This window comes from Octopus bimaculoides, chromosome 14, assembly GCF_046866305.1.
Source record: "Octopus bimaculoides isolate indiv1 chromosome 14, ASM4686630v1, whole genome shotgun sequence".
NCBI classification, from domain to species: domain Eukaryota; kingdom Metazoa; phylum Mollusca; class Cephalopoda; order Octopoda; family Octopodidae; genus Octopus; species Octopus bimaculoides.
The window spans coordinates 35,546,841-35,561,702 of record NC_142941.1 but is presented as its reverse complement, the minus strand read 5'-3'; the positions used below and the strand labels follow the sequence as shown (position 1 = coordinate 35,561,702).

General features: G+C 36.3%; 1 protein-coding gene and 1 long non-coding RNA gene across 10 annotated transcripts in view; one reads left to right on the top strand and one right to left on the bottom strand.

The window, feature by feature from the left end:
- LOC149132684 (uncharacterized) overlaps positions 1–14,862 on the bottom strand; it is a 451,111-nt gene that overhangs the window by 158,080 nt on the left and 278,169 nt on the right. The gene's annotated exons all lie outside the window — the stretch shown is intronic.
- LOC106883333 (protocadherin beta-9) overlaps positions 1–14,862 on the top strand; it is a 311,641-nt gene that overhangs the window by 263,590 nt on the left and 33,189 nt on the right. For all 6 annotated transcript variants that reach the window (XM_089362699.1, XM_089362693.1, XM_089362696.1 and 3 more), the window contains one exon: positions 9,398–9,530. In XM_089362699.1, coding sequence (XP_089218825.1) covers positions 9,398–9,530 — 133 coding nt within the window. The remainder of the gene's footprint in view (positions 1–9,397; positions 9,531–14,862) is intronic.

Here is a 14,862-nt window from a genome sequence, read left to right as displayed (position 1 = left end):
AAGTTTATGTCTGTTCCTAGAGAAACAAGAAGTAAATTTATATGTATTTCAATGGGTAGGTGAGAGAAGGGAATATGGTCACTAAGGAGTTTGTATGTTAAGAAGCGTTTGAAATTTCTCTATAAAAAGATTCTCCTTGTTGATTCTTTCCTGTGTAGAGATTCTGTCTTTACATTGATAGAAAGGGAATATTAGGAATTTAGGGTTTTTATTTTTGGCGCAAGAGTCTATGTGGCCACTGAGTGGAATTTGGCGGTGTTGTGGAAGATTTATTTTTTCTTTACGGACTACTACTCTTCTATGCAAAGAGAGGCTCATCTGTCTGATATAGTTGTGTTGGCAACCTGTGCATGTGAGAACATAAATGAGGTTCCCAGAGGAACAAGAGAAGTTGGTCTTGATTTTAAACCTTGTTCCTTGTTTGAAGGTAAATTTAGAGCCTTCAAGTAGGTAGGGGCAGGTACCACAGTTAGAGCATGCACATTTTTTAACTGATGGGGTGGAAGTGGTGTGTGTAGTTTGGTATTAGTTAAGAGTTTTTTCAAAGATTTGTGTTGCCTTTCACATTTAAGGACTTTATGTGTATTGATGATATTATTCATTTTCGGGTCTGTGGTTAGTAAGGGGAGGTTTTGTTTGATTGTGGTGTATGCTTCGATGTTTTTGGGGTTGTGGGTGGAGATGTATGGAAGTATTTTGGGGTTGGGTGTGTTACTGTGTTGGGTGGTTTTCAGTGTGTTTTTGTCAAGTTCCTTGGCATGTTTATTCCAAAGTCTATGAGTTTGGAGGGATATTGGCATTGTAATAGTGTTTTTTTTTTTGAGGTCTTGTAAGCGTATTTCTTGAGTGGTTGGGTCAGAGAAAATGGTGCAAATTCTTTTAGCTAAATTGAAGGGGATATTTATCTTCGTGTGTTTTGGGTGGCATGAGCTGAATAGGAGGTATTGTTGTGAATCTGTAGGTTTGTGGTAGACGTCAGTTGTGATTTGGTTATTAGGTGTTTTTATAATTAAGAGATCAAGAAAAGGGAGATGATGTTTGCTGAATTCCATAGTGAATTGAATGCTGGGATGTATGTTGTTAAGTATGGTTTTGAATTCTAAAAGTTTTCCATAGGATTCCTTCCATATGATGAAACAATCATCCAAGTATCTTTTCCGGTTTTCCATTAAGTAGATGTGGAAAAGGTGTCCAAATTTCTGGCGTGAGATCTCATATAGTGATACTTGGTTAATGAGAGAGATGGACGATGGAAGATACAAGAATCTTTATTGATCACTACACACACTCACGTGTGTGTGTCTATGTGTGTGTGTGTTTGAACATGTATGTGTATACAAGAGTGGTTATGCAGTTAAGAAGCTTGCAAACTACCCATGTGACATTGGGTTCAGTCTCACTGTGTGGGATCCTGAACAAGTGTATCCTGCTATAGCCCCAGACCAACCAAAAATTAATGGAGAGAAATTGAAAGAAGCCCTTCATATTCACACACACACACACACACACACCTGTGTGTGTGTGTGTGTGTTATTCATTTCCTGTTTTCCATGATGTAATTACCTAACTTGGAAATGGGTGATGGTTAGCAAAAGGAATGACATCCAGCCTCAGAAAACAAAAATCTGACCCAAGCTACCTGAGAAAATTGAACAATAAACAGTAATGATTTGTGTATAAATACACACACATATATATATAATATACTGTTCTGTGATGGCAAGATCAACAAAAGAAGTACTCCATCTGGTACCTGACGACTGTACTGAGATGTCAGACATGTTATAAAACATTGTTTGGTATATTCCCAGCACATGAAACGAATAGTATAAGCATGTGAAAACATGTATTGTGTTTATTAAATTATATGTGTGTGTGTGTGTGTGTGTGTGTGTGTGTGTGTGTGTGAGTTTAAAGGGATATATTATCTGGGTTGACACCATGGCAGCTCTCAGTTATGTTCGAGGTTTTGGCTAACCACATTGATTAGTTTTTACTGTCTATAAATATATATGTGTGAAGTTGCATGGTTCAGTGAGATAGTGAGTTCGATTTTCAGACTGGGCTGTGTGTTGTGTTCTTATGCAAAACACTTTATTTCACATTGCTCCAGTTCACTCAACTGTAGAAATGAGTTGCAACATCACTGATGCCAAGCTGTATTGACCTTTGCCTTTCTCTTGGATAACATAAGTGGCATGAAGAGTGGGTGGGAGCTGCTTTCATGACCAAAAGATATCTTTATTCCCTTATATATATATTGATATGGTAATATTGATCAATGAGTATGAGTGCTCAACACTCCATTGGTGGTTAAAAATTCTTTATAGGTTAAGGCTATCATTAGTTTCATGTTAAGAGAGTGTTTTGTGTTTGTCTCCATCAAGATATAGGTTTGGTGATGCAAACATAAGAAATAGAACTCAGAATACGAATATGTGTATGCGTGTATTAATATTTATCAGGAGCAACGGAATGCTAATGCATGAAACTCTCAGCCCTTGAGTCACTTCTGCCAATTATTAACATATGTATGTATGTATTATATATATATATATATATATATATATATATATATATATATATATATATATACACATGCATCCACAAATTTTAGATGTGTCCCTTCTTGCATTTTAATATTCTCAGAAGAACTGTGTCAAAACTCAAGTAATTTAGACATCAATTTTGAACGTTTCATATTATTAGATTTAACACAAACTCTGTTTAACACAAACTCTCTCTCTCTCTCTGTATGTATATATTAACTTCTTAATTCCTTCTTCTTAATTTAATATGTATACTTTGATGTAAGTTCAAATGAACAGTACAGAAGAGACTGAGTTTAAGCTGAGAGTGTAAAATATAAGCTTAATTGAAAATATACCCTGTATCTATGTGTGTTTCTCTCTCTCACACATACACACAACACACACACAATATATATATATATATATATATATATATATATATATATAGTACACATCCATACTGCCACACACATGTACATATAAATGTTATATTATACATTTACATATCTCTCTCTCTCTCTCTCTCTCTCTCTCTCTCTCTCTCTCTCTCTCTCTCTCAATATATATATATATATATATATATATATGTCAAATATATATTTTTTTTACCAAAAATTTGGTAAAAAATATAGTATCTGTTAACAATCTTAGCAAAATGTACATAGGTCTATTTCATTATTATTATTATTATTATTGTTGTAATAAAGTATTTTCAACGGATCAATTTTGAGCTCTATTTAAAGTTGATATATATATATATATATATATATATATATATATATATATATAATAGTATAGAAGTGTAATATATATATATATATATATATATATATATATATATATATATCATCATCTTTGTCATGGACTTTCTTGATCCAAGTCGTCCCGCCCACTGGATGTACTTTATATATGTATACACACACACACACACACACACACACACACACACACACACACACACACACACACACATATAAAGAAATGTTTTAAAATGGTATCTAAAATGTATTACACCTGTTTTGATGGCATTTTTGTTAGCTTTATATGATCACACCTAACAGTTTTGGCATCCTACAGGTTGTGCCTTAATTTTTAAGAATCATTAAGGCTAAATTGTAGGAGTGGCATCTTGGGCAAGTGTCTTCTACTGTAGCCTCGGGCTGACCAAAGCTTTGTGAGTAGATTTGATAGGCAGGAACTGAAAGAAGCCCATCATGTGTGTGTGTGTATTTGTGTGTCTGTATTTGCCCTCCCCCACCATCACTTGATAACCGATGTTGGTGTGTTTAGATCTCCGTAACTTAGCTGTTTGGCAGAAGAGACCAATAGAATAAGTACTAGACTGGAATTAAACTCACTACCTCATGATTGTGAGTCTGACACTTATCACTGAGCTATGTGCCTTCATACATAGTTATATATATAGTTGTGTCATTCCATCGGTTACGATGACAAGGGTTCCAGTTGATCTGATCAATGGAACAACCTGCTCGTGAAATTAACGTGCAAGTGGTTGAGCACTTCACAGACACGTGTACCCTTAACGTAGTTCTTGAGGAGATCCAGCATGAAACAGTGTGACAAGGCTGACCCTTTGAAATAAAGATATAACAGAAACAGGAAGAAAGAGTGAGAGAAACTTGTAGTGAAAAAGTACGGCAGGGTTCTCCATGACCACTTGCTGGAGCCTCATGAAGCTTTAGGTGTTTTTGCTCAAGAAACACTCACAATGCCCTGTCTGGGAATCAAAACCGCGATACTATGTCCGCAAGTCTGTTGCCCTAACTACTGGGCCATTGCGCCTCCACTATATATATAGTAATTGTTGTTGGCACTCCGTCGATTATGACGTCGAGGGTTCCAGTTGATCCGATCAACGGAACAGCCTGCTTGTGAAATTAACGTGCAAGTGGCTGAGCACTCCACAGACACGTGTACCCTTAACGTAGTTCTCGGGGAGATTCAGCATGACACAGTGTGACAAGGCTGACCCTTTGAACTACGGGCACAACAGAAACAGAAAGTAAGAGTGAGAGAAAGTTGTGGTGAAAGAGTACAGCAGGGTTCACCACCATCCCCTGCCGGAGCCTGCCTCGTGGAGCTTTATGTGTTTTTGCTCAAGATACACTCACAATGCCTAGTCTGGGAATCAAAACCGCAATACTATGACCGCAAATCTGTTGCCCTAATCACTGGGCCATTGCGCCTCCACTATATATATATAGTAATAGATAGGGTTATAATCCACACTGTATCCTCATGAAATACATCTGCGTATTCCAGGTCTCCAAAGCATATATGTAGGAGTTATGATTCATATGAAAGTTGGAAACATTTGAGAATGCTGTTAAATACTGGAAAGTATTTATTGCAGAGTAATTAAATATTAAACAGGACATTTTTGGTATTATTTATCCCATATTATATAAGTTCCATTACCAGCAGAGTTACATTAGTACACATGAGGAAGGACATGGTGAATCTCCCATTAATGATTCATCACACACACACACACACACACATACATACACACACACACACACAATGTGGAGGTGTGTGGCTTAGTGGTTAGGATGTTAGACACATGATTGTGAGATTGAGGTTTCAGTTCCAGGACCAAGTAATACATTGTGTTCTTGAGCAAACCACTTCATTTCACTTAGCTCCAGCTGGCAAAAATGAGTAACCCTTCAAGGGACTAGCATCCTGTCCAGGTGGGGAATATATATGTTGCGGAAATTGGGAAACTGGTCCTACGAGTCTATATGACTGGGAAAGGATCTATATCCAATCGATATATAAGGTACCCAATACACTCTGTAAAATGGTTGGTATTAGAAAAGACATCTATACCATAGCAGATTCTGGAACCTGGTGCTGTCTCCTTAAACCTATGTATTCCTCACAACCACCTGTCAGTGTGTGTGATAGTGTTGTATTTATATATTTACATATTTACATAAGTATGTATGCAGGGTAGTGTGTATGACAGCTGTATTAACATTAACATCCCATTTCTAAAATTGTTCTCACCTTCAATGATACAAGTCACCTCACTCTGCTACTCCCTTTCCCTCTAACTAATACTTTTTGAAACCTCATTTTATCATAATATGCCCAATGGCCCTGGAGGCACATTATAGACTTTTATTGAAATCCAATTAGCCTGTTATTGAACTGGATGTTAGTGTAACATGTTGGCAAAGTTTCATGAATATTGGTTCACTGGTTTAGGAATTAAGATGGTAACAGACAGACAGAAATTGCCATTCATATATAAGATGTCATACAATGCATTTTTATGATTATGATCACTTTCACATGTTTCCACTGCAACCCTGAATGAAGCTGCACAGAAGATTATGCCCAGTTGCATATGCAACTACTCATACTCTATGCAGTGAAAACATGTATTGGTCATTGTAACCATAAAAAATATGCTGTATGGCATAGCAGAATAAAAGGAAATAAATTTTGAGGATGTATCATACTCCATATTTTCTATCATTATAACAATTGCAAATATATATATATATATGTGTGTGTGTGTGTGTGTGTGTGTCACAATATATGGATTCAAGTAATCCGGTCGTACTAATAAGAAAGCTCCTTAATGTATCATTCTATAAAACATACGGAATATATAGTATGTTACAAGAGTAAACAATAAGGAGTGTATAAAGTCATAAAACTATTTCTATGTCATTTATGACTTTATATATACATATATATCGATATAATAATCATTGATTCTCCATTCATAAGCAATAGTTAAGGCTTCTATAATTTCTTGCTAAGCAACCTGCATAGATGATATATTCATAATGACCTAGTATGAGTGCAGTACATTAGCTTACTCCTTCATCAAACTGACATCACTAGCACAGATGTACAGTATGCCACGTGTCAGATGCCAAAGAGATTGTACAGCAATGAGAGATGAAATGTTTTGCTCAAGAACACAATGCACTGCTCAGTCTGGGAATCGAACCCATGGTTTTGCAACTGTGATGTGCAGCATCTTCATTATTGATTCGTGTATTTTCACCTACAATAGTACACATGCATAGCTACATGTGTACTTGTGTGTGCATTTTCACTTGTTTCAGTCAGAGTGCAGCCATGCTGGGACACTGCCCTTCAAGAGATTGTAGTCACAGGAACCAACCCCAGTACTTTTTTTAAGCCTGACAGTTATTCTGTCAGTCTCCCTCACACTTACTCTGTTGGTCGTTTTAGCTGAACTGCTAATGTTATGGGCATGTAAATAAGCCAACACCAATTGTCAAGCAGTGGTGAGGAATAAACACAGGCACAAACACACACACATACACATAAATAGACTTAGGTACAGACACGCACACATACATATAAATAGACACATATATATATACGACAGGCTTCTTTTAGTTTTCTGTCTACCAAATCCACTCACAAGACTTTGGTCAGCCTGAGGCTACTGTAGAAGACACTTGCCCAAGGTGTCACAGTGGGACTGAACCCAGAACCATGTAGCTGGGAAGCAGACTTCCAACCACACAGCCATACCTGCGACCATGTGACATGCACGAATGTGTGGTTGTGTATATATATATATATATATATATATATAGGCACAGACGTGGCTGTGTGGTAAGAAGTTTCCTTCCCAACCACATTTTTCTGGGTTCAGCCCCACTTCATGACACCATGGGTAAGAGTCTTCTACTATACCCTCAGGTCGACCAAAGCCTTGTGAGTGGATTTGGTAGATGGAAACTGAAAGAAGCCTGTCGTATATATATGTGTGTGTGAGTGTGTGTGTGTATTTGTCCCCCACCATCGCTTGAAAATCAGTGTTGGTGTGATTACATCTGCGTAACTTAGCGGTTCGGCAAAAAGAGTCGGATAGAATAAGTACCAGGCTTACAAAGGCCGCAGTCAAATAACTGTAGCAAAGGAATAAAAGAATACACACAAACACACAGCATATCGTCCCATATATATGATACAATCCTGTTTCCGCAAGTTAAGGTAGAATTAGTTTTAAGAAGGAACATTAAGAAATGCAAGAGTTCTCTCCCTTGTTTATCATACTCTAGCTGTTGAGTCACCGGACAGATCGGTCGAACACGAGGAAAAAACGTTTATCCCTTTTGACTACCTTATTTTCAGATAAATAAACAACAATTTTTCGTGGGGTGGATGAAGAACTGGAATCACTTGCCTTGTTTATATTAAGGCTTCTTCTTTTATCAACTACAAAGTGAAGGGAAACATAATTGATTCACCGGAGGTCCGGAATCTAAAATTGAAAGGGGGAGTAAATACATACGACATCTACACTCACTGCTATTTGTTCTCAACTATCTTTCCCGTATCCTATCTAGTGATTCCCCCCCCCCCCCCACTATTGACTAGTGCATTGTGCTTCACCCTGTATAACGCAAAAACAAAGCAATTTCAAAATTGATTCTTTCTGTGCGGTCATGTACCAAGTAATTCGCTGCTTGATTTTTAACGATACCTGTTCTATCTTATTTATGATCATTATGGTAGATGTATGCCCGTGTGTACACTTGAACGCTTACATATAATTTTTGTACTGGCATTTTTGTTTTTGTAAAGGCCAGTCTAAGAATGTACTTCAATATGAAATTGGTGTTTATTATTTCTAACGTGGTTTTCTAGTATTGTAGGGTCTCACATATGTAACGTAATAAGTTTAAAAAAAAAAAAGGCATCTTGCATATATATTCTCCATAGTATTAAGAAACAAAACTCCCTCTTGTAGTGGTAATACAATAAAGTATCATATAAGGGAAGTAACTCTAATGCAATCCCATTAATTGTCTTTCTAATACGCTACCAACTTACGAAGGTGGACAAAATCTAGTGTCTTGCTGAGATTTTACTTTCCATATATTCAATTAACTACTGTAATTGATGAAACAAAGGACACCTTTAGTCCTTATGTGAGATTGCTTTATATATTGGCTTCAAATTTTGGCACACGGTCAGGAGTTTCGGGTGCGGTGGGGGTAAGTCGATTCTCGTACTCAACTGGTACTTATTATATCGACCTTGAAAAGATGAAAGATAAAGTCGACTTGGGTGGAATTTGATCTCAGAAAAACGAAAATGGGCGAAATGCTGCTAAGCATTTTGCCAGATGCAGTAACTATTCTACTAGCTTGCTGCCTTCGTGGCTTAAAATACTATGTTCAATAAATATTTTTTCCTGAATATGCACTGTTGACTGAAATTAGGGTGTGTTTATTATACAATTGCTACTTTTATGCCTTCAGATACAGTAACTATTGCGCGTAGATATTTTGGTAAAATGGAAATGATATCTGCTATCGACTGTAGAAGAATTTCCTTCTCTCCACTTCATAGCATGAAACAACCAATGTGGCACTGCACTGGCTCTCAAAGAACTTTTATTGTTTATGAAACTTTTATAATGCAGAACTGCTTTTTATCTTTGGCATATAGAAGTCTTAGAATTAAATAAATTGATACTAACTTACTTATAATTCGTAAGTAACTACCTTTGGGTTGTGAGTTCAAAATTTCCACTTACTAGCCATTATCAGACTCTCTAATAACAGTACACTTAAACTTCGAATTCACTGTTAACCGTTTCATTGTGAGCACACACACATGTATACATATATTATTCATGTAAGAGTCTCTCCCAAGTTGAGAGATACAGCTACGAAATTTTTCTCAAATTATTTATGTTTACGTGTGCGTTTATATACGTACTTACACACAAACAATTTTACTATTATATCAACATAATTCATCCACTAATTATTTTCTTCTTTCTCTTCTCTTTTTATTTCATATACACGAATGAACACCATCATCCAATCTGGCAGACTGCAGTTAATAAGGAAAAACGCATGGTTATCTCCCCTGAACAACTGAACACAATTTCAACTTTGTCTTCCCTGGAAGGCAGCGAAACCAGCTGGAGTGAGTCTGGCAGTAGGCATTATGAAACTCTCCCAGGTATATTCCGTATCAATTAAGTCGTTCCATCCCTCGTTGAACTTCTTAATGAATTATTTCCAGTAAAAAAAATAAATAAATCACAAAGAAAAGAAAAAAAATGGGGAAAGAAAAGTCCTCATTGAACTTGTCATTGAAAAGGTGCTATTTTTGTGTGTATGCGTGTATGCATTTAATAAGAACTTGCAAATTATATCTTTATATGTGTGAGTGAGTGTGAGTGTGTGTGTGATGAAATAACAGACAGAAAAGAGCAAAAGAGGAGAGGAAATAACTGTATTTGGTGAATGTGTATGCGTGTGTGTATGTCTTTATATATGTATATATAAGGATATATATATATTATTGTATATACATGTGTATGTATATATATATATATATATATGGATGCATATTTGTGTGTATATTTGTGCATCAGATTTAAGTATGCTTATATGAATGTGTGAGTGTATATATATTATAGAAGTGTGAGCGCATGTGTGCGTGTGTGTGTTGCTGCAAGAGAAGAATGCAGAGCAAAAGTGGGAAATTTGGGGTTAATTTCCTCAAAACAAAATAAAAAAATATATTTATAAATGATACTCATCACATTTTTTTCTTTCCACAATTGTCGCTAATGTCACGTGAAATTCAGAAAAATATCATACAGTTTCATGGACACATGCACATACATACATACATCGTCACAAACACACATACACACACATATATATATATGGACTCAAGCATTGTCACACATACACACATAAAAAAAATATGAACTCATTTTTACTCACTTAAACAGGTTCATACACGAACATAGTATGAACACTCAAGTACTTCCACCCACGCACGCACACACATACACACACACATTTGGACTCAAGCACTTCCACTCACACTGGATTATACAATGAAAACCCGAGGAGACTGAACGTTTCATATTACCTGTGTTTTAAATCAGATTCACCTCAGACTGAAGTTACCTCCCTTGGTCCTCTCTGTTTACACTAATCTTAACCAGTTTTCTCACTGAGAATGGACAATATTGCTTGCCCGCCTACCCACCCCCTTCCTCCTTATCGTCCATTTGAAAATGTCATCAGATTAGCAACTTTCATGAGAAGAGTTGAATTTGGTAATATTTTTTTTTTCCTGAAATTCTAGTTGTTGTTATTGTTGTGGTTTCTGTTGTTGTTGTGGTGGTGGTGGTGGTGATGATGATGTTGGTGGTTGTTTGGTAGCTTGAGTAGCCTGAGCTTTAGCAAAGTTATATAGAATAAACAGCAAAGTGTTTCACTATGATGTGTCTCTAGCCATGGTCATTCTTTCTTTGTTGATGTAATTGTCTGTTTGTTTTTGTGTGTGTGTGTGTGTGTGAGAGAGAAAGAGAAAGAGTGAGTATGAAGGAGACGTTGTTCTCAAAAGCCACATAGTCTCTATTTCCAAAACCTCAGTAATGTATTATACTACAGACCTATCCAACCCATGACATCATATCAAAAATTGATATAAATATATTGATGATAGTAGTATTGTCGATAACGACACTGGCAGCATTAATCATGATAGTGATGGGGATGGTGTTTCTGTCAGTAATATATGTCAGGAACATCAGAATTAGACAAAATACCTTGTAGCATTTATTCATGACCCGTAAAATTCTGAGTTCAAATTTCAACCAAGATCAACTTTGCCTTTCAATCCCACCAGGGTCAATGAAGTAAAGTCTCAGTAAAGTAGGGGGGGGGGGTGCTTATGTTAGAAAACTATATTTATCTCTGTTAAGGCAGTGAACGGTGGAGGCACAATGGCCCAGTGGTTAGGATTCGAGGTTGGAGGATCGTGGTTTCGATTCCCAGACTGGGCGTTGTGTGTGTTTATTGAGCGAAAACACCTAAAGCTCCACGAGGCTCCAACAGGGGGTGGTGGCAACCCCTGTTGTACTCTTTCGCCCCAACTTTCTCTCACTGTTTCTTGAGTAAAACTGTGATGAGCTGGCATCCTGTCCAGCTGGTGGGGGCAGGGACACATACACCATAGAAACCAGGGAACCGGGCCCATGAGCCTGGCTAGGCTTTAAAAGGGTGCATAAATAAAAAAAAAAAAGAAGGCAGTGAACTAGCAGAATCATTAGCATGCTGGCCAAAATGCATAGTGGCATTTCGTCCGATGATATACATTCTGAGTTCAAATTCCGCCAAGGTCAACTTTGCCTTTCACCCTTCCAAGGTGATAAAATAGGTACTGATTGATTATTAGGGGTCGATGTAACCAACTTACCTCACCCCTAAAATTGCTGGCCCTGTGCCAAAATTTGAAGCCTATAATTATCTATGTTAAAAATCAATATTTACCTATAGTTATTTAAAAGGTCAACACAGCCCACATCCTACATTGTATCCATGTTAATGGCACTGAACTCTCATTTCCTTAGGCCATAGGACAGAATGTTTTGTTGTGAGTAGTCGTAGAAACACTGTAAAACTTGCTGAGTGTTTTGCTATTTAGTAGTGTTAAAAGATCAGCAAGGTTTTTGCCAGACACTAGCCACATAGATTTCTGTGGGCAGAGGTTCACTTCAGTTAATTTTTTTGCAGTCAACAAGCAATGGTGTAATCCCTGCAGTCTGTATGACAAGCCAATGAATGAATACTCTTCCATATAGTTATTGATGTTGCTCAATAATAATAATAACAATAATAATAATAATAATTGTAATAATAATAATGGTTTCAAATTTTGCCACAAGGGCAGCTATTTTGGGGGAGGGGATGAGTGGATTGCCTTGACCCTAGTGTTCAACTGGTACTTGTTTTATCGACCCCCACAAAAGGATGAAAGGCAAAGTTTACCTCATTTGAATTTGAACTCAGAACATAAAGATGGACTAAAATGCCCAGTGTGCTAACAGTTCTGCCAGCTCACTGATAATAATAAAATTAATAATGATAATAACAATAATAATGTTTTCTTTATTAACCTCTAAGGTTTCGCAAAAATGTTGGGGATGGCGCAGAACAATAGAATGTGGGAGTTACATAAAATGCAAGTAAAAATAAATAGTTAAAAAAAAAAATTTTTAACAAAGAATAATTCCTCTAAAGAGGTAGACTACCTAAGCTGTTTGTAGAAACCCCACAAGCCCATGGAAAATCTAGCCACTAGGGCAAGTGCTCTCTTCACATCATCTACAGGTGCAAGTTTAGAGTAGGCCTGCTTATAATAATTTATGAAGATTGACAAAACTCTTCACAAAGGTAAATAACCAATTAGAAGAGCATGGTATGATTTGTAATTAATGACATCATTCTGTCTAAAAAGGAACACAAGATAATCCTGTTTGAATTTCTGTATTACTAGGGTCCTTTTCCATCTTGAACTTGAGGATAACAGACATACTGTTGAAATATTATTCAGTTCAATAAATAGAGTCAATCCCTATTTATTGCAAATTGTATAAGGCTCTCCTCATAATAATAATAATAATAATAATAATAATAAAGAAGAAGAAGAGTGTCTGATTTTAAATATAAGGCTAATCATTTTGAGGGTTGACAGTCAGTCAATTCTATCTATCCAGTACTTCATTTAGTACTTTTTATCAACATCAAAAGGATGAAAGGCAAAGTTGACCTTCATGGGATTTGAGCTCAGAATGTGAAGAATGTGAACAACTACCACAAAGCATTTTTCTCCAACACTCTTATGATTCTGCTATGATTTCCAACACTCTCATGATTCACCTTCCCATTAATAATAATAATAACAATAATAATATAGGCGCCTTAGGTATAATAAAAAAATATTCAGAGAAATACATAACAAAAACACCAGGACTTACAAATATATATAACATACAGAAAATTGCACTACTGGGCACTGCACACATCCTACGCAAAACACTTTCAATACAGTAACCATAAGAGCATCACAGCAAACCACAGCACATACCCAATGCACATAGAGCTGCATTTGGTAGTGAAGTGAAAGCACGCTATAAAAATAAAACTACTGAATAATAATAATAATAATAATAATAATAATAATAATAATAATAATAAATAATAATAAATAATTGTTTCAAATTTTGGTACAAAGCCAGCAATTTCAGGGGATGGTAAAAGTCTATTTTTCTTGACCCCAGTGTTCAACTGATACTCAATGAACACTAGTTAATATAATTAACTTACTTCTTGCCTTGAAATTGTTGGCATTGTACCCATAACTATCATCAACTCTTTAAAAAGTTTATCATTTCGATATTATTAGTGGGTTAGATAGGTCTACAATTTTCGATATTTTCAATTGTTTCATATCCCACATCATCTTATCTCTTATTATCTTCCACCCTGCTTCACTCTATCATCCTACACATTCACAAGTCTCTCCTCAGCTTTTCATCGTGAAGTCTTCCTCTTCCACTTTCATTAATACCTTCTTACGTCAACTTTTTTTTTGCTTGGCGCATATGTCCATCTCAGTATAATGACGCTCTCTGTATATATGTCTCTCTTTCTCTCTCTTTGTGAGTGTACATCTCTCTCTTTGTAAGTGTACATCTCTCTCTTTGTAAGTGTACATCTCTCTCTCTCATTTTTTCTTTCTCTCTTCTCTTTGTGTGTCTCGCTCTCACTTTATGTATGTCTCTCTCTCTCTTTCCCCTCTTTCTGTCTGTCTCTCCCTCTTTCTCTCTCTCATTCTTTTGTGTGCGAGTCTCACTTCACGTGTGTGTGTGTGTGGTGTATATGTGTGTGTGCACATGTTTATCTCACACTTTGCTTCTCTGTTTTTGTGTTTCTCTCTCCTACACATCACAACAAACAATGTCCCTCAATAAACTTCTTTCCTTCCTTGAAATTAAAATAAAACGAAAAAAAAAAAAAAAAAGAAATACAAAGGAAGTTCCCCACTCCATTCATTCAAAATCTTAAAACAAGCATGTTCCACAATAAAGACAGAATGATTGTGGCTAGTTTACAGCGATTGAAGAATTTCTTAAAAATCAGCGACTAACCTCTGTGCTACTGATCAATGCATAGGAAGGAAGCTATGCATTTTTGTGGGGAGGGGGATTCAGTGGGTTGGGTGGGTGTTGGGAAAAAAGATAATAAAAAGCTACTCAATAATAACAACAACAACAACAGTAACAACAACAATAACAGCAGCAGCAGCAGTGGTGGTGGTAGCAAAAGCAATTGACTTTGAAATACAAACATAAGTGTTTGATAAAATTTCAGTCTGGTAGCAGACTTTTATATCAGATGTTGTTTTTGCTCCCCATTTCACTGATGAAAGATTAGAAGTGAATTCCAAAAGAAAAGAAGAAGAAAAATAAACAAAAAAAATTCAA